We start from the raw sequence: 9,040 nt of genomic DNA on the forward strand, positions 1-9,040 counted from the left end.
CAGGCCTGCTGGGCGGCAGCGAAGTCTAGAGGCGGTCTGGAGGGCGCGGCGTGCCCTTGTTGTGCTCGGGATCGACAGGCCTGCGCCAGCGGCCGGCCAGTGTTGCCCAGCGCGCTGGTGGGGGCTACTCTCGGGTCACCAGGGGGTCATGCCCTGCTCTGTCCCCTGAGCTGCGCCTTTGGAGCGAGCAGGGCGGGACAAGGAGAAGGAAAGGTGTGCCTGGAGGAAACCCCAGGGAAGAACTATCGGAGGTCGGGCCGAGAAGCCCAGGGCGAGGGCTAGGCGGCCGCCGCTGCTTTAGCAGCTGCTCCGGGCTGGAGCCGCCAGGGCTGCCGCCGCCGCCGCCGCCGCCGCCTCCTCGGGCGGGCGCGGGCGGGCGGGCGGGCGGAGTGGGGGACTCTCCGGGCGCTGACATTTGCAGGCTGCCCTCCTGATTGGTCCCCTCGCCGAGCTGCTCACGGGTTCATTCAACTGTTAAGCACCTCCCCGTCTCTCTAAAGGACATTATAATGCAAGAAGCCCCCTTTTTAACCACAAACCGAATTTTCTTTCATTTAGGTGATCTATATATATCTATATCGTATAGCTTATAGCTTATATCTATTTTAAATAACTTAAAGCCGCTAAAATTTGGGGGGGAACAGCTTTCACCCTGGAGCGGTGCGCGATGCTGTCTCACGCCGACCTCCTGGACGCCAGGCTAGGTGAGTGCGCGTCTCTCGCCCAGGCAGCCAGGAGAAGCCCGGGCAGGAAATTGTCAATTTGTTCCTTATTTTACCTTAATGTGCCCTAAATGGACTAATTTCTTTAAAAGTAATTGTGCTGCATTAAAGTTTAATTTGATTTAACATCGTCTTTTTAAAAAATCTATGGAATATGTAGATCCAGTGGAGCTGGGAAATGTTGTTACTTTTTGTTTTTCTTATTTTCTCTCTTTCCCCCTCCCCCTTATTATTTTTTTTTAAGGGAACGACCTACCCCGTGATAATTTGTTTGGAGGCATTTTTCTTTCTCTCTTTTCCCCTCCTATTTGCGTTAATTTGAGATTTCTTTCTTCTCTTTTTCCCTCTCTTCCTCTCTCCCCACTACCTCTTTCTCTCTTCCTCGTCTGAGTATGGTTGAATTTGTAAAAATCGGTCTTGAAGGAGAAGCCGCTGCAGTAGAAGCGGATTTGCTAAGTGTGCTCACTGAGAAAGGAGAAAAGCCAGACTCATCCTCACGGGCATCCGGCCTGCAAAGGGACTCGTCATTGCCAGTGGCCGAGAGGAATGCGCCTTTTATTTCTCCGGAAAGAAAAGTTGAATTCTCTAAAGCTTGATTCACTGTTATGTCTAGAGAGTTTACTTGAGTTTCCTTAATGCTGTCTGGGTTACTGGGCTCAGGGTTTCCGGTTTGGGAATCTTTGGTGATGGATGTGACTCCATTTTCCAAACACTTTCTCTGATTTGAGGGGGAGGCGGAGCTGATTTGGGTTGATTTCGGGAGGTGGAAAGCTTGGAGACTTATTCATCTTCCGAGAAAGTGAGAGGGAATCAGCTGAGGGCCGGAGGTAGAGTTCGTCAGACTGCCTGAGCGCAGGTGGGGCAGCAACGAAGGAATCGTTTAATTTTTCTTCTTTCTTTTCTTTTCTTTTTTCCCTCCTGGTCGAAGGATATGCTCTCGGGTTGCTGGGGCACCAGGGGTACGGTTCATGAAAGGGACTCCGAGACATGTTTCATTGCCGGGACTGGGAGTGTTTCATTGTGGGAGAGAAGAAAGCATGTGCTGTTTACTACAGGACCCCGCGGCGGAGAGAGGGGAAAGGGCCGGGAGACGGTATTACAGCCTGGCTGTCCAAATCCTGGGGAACCCAGCTGAGCATCTCGGGAGATTGCTCCGTAGGGCGACCGCGGGCTCAGAGGGAGCCGAGGATGGGGCTGAAAAAGGACCGCGCGGGGAGAACAGTCCCTCCTGGCATGGCCAGGACAGTAGTGACCACCATCCCCTTGCCTCCTCAGGTATGAAAGATGCCGCCGAGCTTCTGGGCCACCGGGAGGCGGTGAAGTGTAGGCTGGGCGTGGGGGGCTCCGACCCCGGGGGCCATCCGGGGGACCTAGCGCCCAACTCCGACCCAGTCGAGGGAGCCACTCTGCTGCCCGGGGAGGACATCACCACAGTGGGCTCTACGCCGGCCTCTCTGGCGGTGAGCTCAAAGGACCCGGACAAGCAGCCGGGGCCCCAAGGTGGCCCGAACCCCAGCCAAGCAGGTCAGCAGCAGGGCCAACAGAAGCAGAAGCGCCACCGGACGCGCTTCACCCCGGCGCAGCTCAACGAGTTGGAGAGGAGCTTCGCCAAGACTCACTACCCCGACATCTTCATGCGCGAGGAGCTGGCGCTGCGTATCGGGCTGACGGAGTCCCGAGTGCAGGTACGCTTGGCTTGGGCGCCAGGGCAGAAGACAAGGAGGGGGCGGGTGGACTTGGGCAAAGGAAGCAGGGGTCCTGGGCTGCGCTTACAGGGGTCCTGGGCTGCGCTTCCAGGACCTTCCTTCCCTTGCAGGGGTCCTGGGCTGCGCTTCCTCTACCTATGGTTTCCTGGGTCAAGTTAGCTCCTCTGCCCGCAAACTGGCCCCATCGATGGACAGACAGTGCCCCCATCTCCTGCCAGTATAGCCACATCCCCGCAGAAACTCCTCAAAAGCGAAGCCGGCGTCGTTCAATTGCTAGGTCTCTTCCTTCCTCCTGAGAAGGGAACCTCCGGGTCTCCCACCTTCTGTGTCTCCCAGGCGGCTAAGTCCAGCACGCGATTACACTCCAGCTCTCGTAATTGACAAGCATTTCATTATCCCCTAATGAGTTTGTGTTAAGAGTCTGGATAAATGGGAGAATGCAACGATTATTCAGAAAATATGAAAAGGGAGAAAACAAGGCGAAATGGGCACATTTCAAAAAAGATCTACACCTGGGTTTTACGGTGTAGCTTTATTCTCCTGCTTAACACACTCCTGCTGCTCTCAGGCAAAACACCTCTAGCTGTGATGTTTACAAAGGCTTTGAACTTGGCGGCCTACCAATGCGCTGGGAGAGGCTGGAGCGATCCCCCACAGACTATGAGTCCTGGTTTTCCCTAAGGTAACTTGGGGAGTGGGGAGGAAAGAGGGCTTTCTTGTAGATCTCCGATTTGAAGAAAGGACATTTGGGGCAGGAAAGATTGACCGGCAATAGACAAAATCATTACTGACCCCTTGTTCTCATCCAACCCCCCTCCAAGTTGTAAATTACATGTGACTTAGAAAACCACACCTGTACGTTTTTTGAAAATCGGGGAATAAAAGTTTAAGTCCAATGCATCTCGGATTTTTTCTACTTTTTAGAAGAATGAAAACATTATGTCAAATATTTTATGGACAGGTGCTGGAGGTGAAAGTACAAGACGCGCGCTTAGTCTTGAGCTATCCAGGGTTCTGAAAACCTTCCTTTCCTGTCTTGGACGTGGTATTTTCTGTTCCTTACCCTGGGTGTTGATCTCAGCTCTAGCTGCTTTTACAAATTTTAAATATCTTCGCTTTACAAATTTTAAACATCAAAGTTTAAAGATCTCAGTTACTTTACATTTGATCTAAGAAGAGACAAGAGTGTCCTTAATCACAGTGTTGAGTTTTTCTGTCTCCATTCTGCATTTTAAAGATAGTCTAACCTGGAAAAATAGCATATGCTTCTGTTTTAAATAGTCAGCAAAAACTGTCATTAGGGACTTAAAGTGGTCAAATTAATATAGTAATATTCAGGGTATAACATAGATTAACATTTTTACTCAGTGTAAGTCTGGGTGGTTTCCTTAGTGAACTCTGGAAGCCCTGAATCATGGGCCATTGAAATTAAGCATCAAAGGCATGTTAATTGCATTGTGCAGAAATATATTACTAGTGCTCTTAAATTTTTTTTACCTCACACCTCTTTTAAATCTTTTGAAATTGAGTTCAAATCTTAACAGAAATATACAATTTCAATATTTCCATTACCGTTCATAATAGTACTGGCTTGTTAAAATCCTGTCGGTTCAAAATTCATAAATTTTTTGTCACTCAAGAGAAATGCTATACAATAATTTTTATTTTAAAGACTAAAATGCTGTTGCTTAACCTAGGCTTACTAGTAATTAGTTTGAATTAAAATAGAACTTAGAACCACAAATAAAATATAATTGGACAACTGACTTTATGAAAAAAGAAAATGAGGTCTATTAAACTTTATTAGGTCTTCCAAAGGTTAATGGCAGTGATTCTTTTAATATAAAAAGTTGTAAATGAAATAAAACACAAACTATGTAATAGAAACAGTAATTTTCAAGAAGTACACAAAAGAATAATCAAGCAGAATAGAGACAAAGTACTTTAATTGTTCTAACATAATGTTCAACCAAAGATAATAGCTTGATGTTGCTGATAGGAACAATTTAATAGAATGGCAATTTCAATATTTTTAAAAATAATGTTCCATAGTTTAAAAAGTAATCAGATCAACATAACCTTCTTAATTAACATTTCAAAATGATTAACATTATGTAATGTAATGCAAAAATAATTTATGTAAAATGTATTTACTTCTCAATTCATTGTATGGTTGCTCCTTGACCAAATTCAAATTAAATAGTAATTGGTTTATGTTCTTATATGATGAGTACTTCATAGTTTTCTATATAGTTAACAGATTGCCACACATTCTTTTCAGTACGTGGGGCCACTGCACTGATTAAAAATGATCTAAACATTTAATTTATTGCAATTGTATGTTTTTAAAGATACTTTTTGATTCTAGACTAAATGATCTAAAATACGTATTTTTATCTATATCTGGCATATATCATACTTTTAAGTATTTATTAAAGCACCTCTACTCACACGGAGGCCAATTCCATGTCTGATATCGCTCCTCTTTTCTGGCTAGTATAATAAAACCATTCCTTTTATAGCATGCCATTATTAGAAACCAATTTCAGAATTATTTATAACCTGGAATGGCTTATTAAGCAGCAATGCGAGAATCATGCAAATTACGCGATCAAATGCAATATAATAAGCATAATCATTAGTCTCTAGCACGGATTAATTAACTTTCAATATTTTATTTACATAAAAACCAAATCAGTGAAATAACTTCTGCACAGCCAGGCTTGCCTTTCAATATTTTATATGAACAAAAATAATGTGCTGTAATTCCATTGACCGTGTCCCCCAGAATGGCCCTGTCACCTGCCACATCTTAATAGGGGGACAAGCCAAGAGTATTTTCTAGTTTTCTAATGGAATGAGAAATTGCATTTTCTTCCTCTCCCAGCACTATTAAAGTGTAATGAATTCGGCCCAGAGTTCACGGCTGGCTGATCGAAATGAACCTGAGATCTAGGCTTTAATACAGCTCCCCAGATTTCCTCCCAAATCTTCACATTAATCATTTGCTGGATTCCAATGAGATCTTCATAAAGCATTTGCTTCGAGGGGGAAAAAAGTAATATTCTCTCTTTCTCCCTCTCTTTCTCTATTTCTGAGCCATTTATAGGTGGGGAATTAAACGGGCTATATATTTTAAAATACATTTACAGTATGTCTATATTACTGTAAGAGCAGATATCATGAAAGTGGATTTTTAAATTCCAACCTCCATTAGATTCTCACTGTTGTATTAAGCATTTTCTGAGAAGAGCTGCATTTCAAACTGAGTACAAAGTTGGCCACGGCTGCGGTTAATATATTTCCTGGAGTTGTCATCTCTGCATTCTCAAAATCTCCCTTAGGTTTTACCTGCATTTTAATCTGTCATGCTCTAGTTTTCAAGTGGAAACATTCACATTTTAAAAACATATGCATCATAGCTTGGAACGGAGGTGCTCAGACCCCATGCAGATTTTTTTCCCAACCGCAGTAAGCCATGAAACATAAAAAATTTTGTAGCCATTATTTGACTACTAACCCTCAAACATAATTGAGCACGATTTTTCGATTATTTCTATAATATTCAGTTCTTCAACAGCTGTTCTTTTCCGCTTGGGCTTGAGATTCAGAAACCTTTCTGGCAGGCGTGTTTTTTACTGAGATTCTGCAGGGTGATTTCTCCGCCCTTTCTTCTGCTTTTTTTCCCAGTCCCCCACCCCGTGCCCACCCCAAACATTCAGACATTTCGGGATTCACTGACATTAGCAGGGTGATAGGAACCGGTATTCATAGATATCTTTCAAAATGTATCCGGGTGCGGAGTGTGAGGTGTGGGGACCGTCTGGACACAGACACCGTCCCTTGTCCAGGGCTCCATCCGGTCCAGCCTTGGATGGGTAATGCAAAGCGACCTCTGGCAGCAGTTCTCGCTATGCTTTCCTGGGCTCCTGCGGGTTGCTCTCCGCAGAAGGCCGCTAACAGCTCAATCCGCCGCCTGCCACGTCGATCCCAGCCTGCACCTAGGGTTCTGCTGCCTCATTAATCCGCCGCGCCACCAGCTCAAGGGGCTTTAGCAGGGAAAGGACCCAACAGCTTTACCCAATCCGGACACTGGAGTAGGCGGAAACATGGGAAGTGGGGTAGAAACCAGAGAAAGATAAGGTGGTGGGCGACGGGGTAGAAAGGCCAGAGCCAGCCCAAAAGCGGGAGAGGATTCTAGATTGCAATGCCGTTCACATTGGTAAATAGAGAGTGCACGGGTGTGAACAAACCATTGTGCATAGCCGGTTTACCGGGAAAGGCGGTCAGGTACTCATACTCATGATGCTTTAGTTTGCGGAATAAACACTGAATAGCTTGGATTAACGCATTACCTTTTGGCCATGAATATGGTGGTCAAATTGCGTTGGCCAAATTATGAGAAAATTCAATCAGTACCTGAGCTGTGTCCCACATCATTTATATTTATGCATAGTAAGCCTCCAACTGACTAATGTTAAACTGTAAACCTGCCAAGTGGGCATGCTGACATTTTTCTTTAAATAAAAAGATCAAATTTAAATATGGGGCAAGGGGATGTTATCTTGGTCAGGCAGTTTACTTGATATCTTTCAGGAAGAACCCTTCCTTCCCCTGTGGTGGTGAATTTGACATTCATAGACAAATTTGTCTGGTAAGGTCTGAACTTCCAGGGTCACTGTTAAGAAAGAACTAATAGGCTCACTTTGGAGTATATTTTATAAAACACATCTCCTTTAAAAAGACATCTGGGTTTGTCTAAGCAAACTTAAATTTGATTCATACCTAGTGTGAGCTTTACACTTGACTTCTTTTAGTTTGTAGTGGTCAGGAAATTTGCTTTTAGTTTATAGATGAAACGAGGGGTGGGGTGGGGCTGAGGGAATTGGAGGCCTTGTTATTTGGGATCCTCAGTAAGTTCCTGAAAATAATAGATTTGAAGGCCTTGAGGCTTAGGGCTCTGGCAGCAGGTTCCAGCACACTTGCACAGCCCAGATAAAGGTACCCTTAGAGGGGCTTGAGAATGAGGCACGGACTTGTGGCAGCGGTACCAGTCGCTATGAATCAGAAGTCACGGTGGCGACCCAAACAACACTGTAACTCAGTGGCGCTCGCTTTCCCACACGGATCACTATATTTACCTCTCTGCTCTGTCATCCATGGCGTTAGGGGTTCTCCTTTGTCTTTCGATTTTGGAACTGGCTATGTCATCCACGGCCCTTCATCAATTTCCAAAGTTACAGCGTTTCAGAAAATTCTATACCCCATCATTGTTATAAGGCACGCTATTAAGCCACATGGGTAGGCAAGTTTATCTTCATTTGTACACCTGTGGGTCCAGCCTTGACACATGCCTGCCTGCAGACCTGTGCATCTAAGCAGCGAACAGAAGGTGCCAGCGTGCAGGGGCGTGGTGAATACTGCGCATGGTATATGTTTGCACCGTGTGTAAGCGCTCCGGGGCACGATCACTCAGGACCCCGGGAGTTGGCGCCCGGTGGATGCAAGGGGCGCCGGTTGATTCCAGCTGGTGGAGAACCAGGGTCACCGGCTGGGTGCGGGGGCCGTGCCGGGCCGATGGCCCTTGTTTGGCCTGGAGCTGAGTGGGTGGACCTGACGCGGGTTTCTAGGGCTCAAGCCCCCGCCCCTCCTGGCCCGCCCGCCGGCTAACAGCGCCCTGTGTGTCTCCCGCCCTGCCCGCTCCAGGTCTGGTTCCAGAACCGGCGCGCTAAGTGGAAGAAGCGCAAGAAGACCACCAACGTGTTCCGTGCGCCGGGGACGCTGCTGCCCACGCCAGGCCTGCCTCAGTTCCCGTCGGCCGCCGCCGCCGCCGCCGCCGCCATGGGCGACAGCCTGTGCTCTTTCCATGCCAACGACACCCGCTGGGCGGCAGCCGCCATGCCGGGAGTGTCGCAGCTGCCGCTACCGCCGGCGCTGGGCAGGCAGCAAGCCATGGCACAGTCGCTGTCCCAGTGCAGCCTGGCGGCCGGGCCGCCGCCCAACTCCATGGGCCTGTCCAACAGCTTGGCGGGCTCCAATGGCGCGGGGCTGCAGTCGCACCTCTACCAGCCTGCCTTTCCCGGCATGGTGCCCGCCTCCCTCCCCGGCCCCAGCAACGTCTCCGGCTCGCCCCAGCTCTGCAGCTCCCCGGACAGCAGCGACGTGTGGCGGGGCACGAGCATCGCCTCCCTCCGCCGCAAGGCGCTAGAGCACACAGTCTCCATGAGCTTCACTTAATGCAGCCGCACCCGGCCCGCTCCGCCCCCGGCACCGCCCCCAGGTCCGCCCCGAGGCTCTGGCGGCAAGCGCTCGGGCCCCTGCTCGGGCCCTGGCCCGGGCGCCCCGCCCCCGGCCCCGGCCCCGGCCCCGGCCCCCTGCTCCTTCTCCCTCCAGGCCTCTGCCACCTTTCGCTTGGTTCTTTCCCTTGTCCTCCACTCTCCCGGGCTCACCCCCAAGCCCCAGCCCGCGAGGCCGCCCCTCCGCCTGATTTCGCTCCCCCCAGCCTCCCCAAAGCCCCCTCCCCGTCTCACGCAGCTCCTCCCTCCTCCCGGTCTCTAGCGCCTCACCCCACCCTTTCCCGCTACCCGCGGCCTTCCCGCTCGCACTCTTCGT

General features: G+C 48.8%; 1 protein-coding gene across 6 annotated transcripts; it reads left to right on the plus strand.

Annotated features, from left to right (window-relative positions):
* Nucleotides 1-538: 538 nt before the first annotated feature.
* On the plus strand, nt 539-8,696 carry OTP (orthopedia homeobox). 6 transcript variants are annotated; one of them, XM_082622662.1, is made up of 4 exons: nt 639-704; nt 1,651-1,815; nt 1,998-2,407; nt 8,135-8,696. In XM_082622662.1, the coding sequence occupies exons 2-4, from the start codon at nt 1,710-1,712 to the stop codon at nt 8,663-8,665; spliced, it is 1,047 nt and encodes a 348-aa protein (XP_082478788.1). In that variant the 5' UTR covers nt 639-704; nt 1,651-1,709; the 3' UTR covers nt 8,666-8,696. The 6 variants fall into 6 exon arrangements, with proteins under 6 accessions (XP_082478789.1, XP_082478788.1, XP_082478786.1 ...); XM_082622663.1 differs by lacking the exon at nt 1,651-1,815 and having other exon boundaries at nt 539-704; XM_082622660.1 differs by having other exon boundaries at nt 645-704; nt 1,651-2,407.
* Nucleotides 8,697-9,040: the final 344 nt, after the last annotated feature.

Source organism: Mesoplodon mirus (assembly GCF_964341445.2).
Source record: "Mesoplodon mirus genome assembly, chromosome: 5".
Classification (NCBI taxonomy): Eukaryota; Metazoa; Chordata; class Mammalia; order Artiodactyla; family Ziphiidae; genus Mesoplodon; species Mesoplodon mirus.

Coding starts and splice junctions, on each gene's coding strand:
- OTP (XM_082622660.1), top strand. CDS start 1,691: ATGAAAGGGACTCCGAGACATGTTTCATTGCCGGGACTGGGAGTGTTT. Junction 2,408..8,134: donor TGACGGAGTCCCGAGTGCAG/GTACGCTTGGCT, acceptor TGCCCGCTCCAG/GTCTGGTTCCAGAACCGGCG.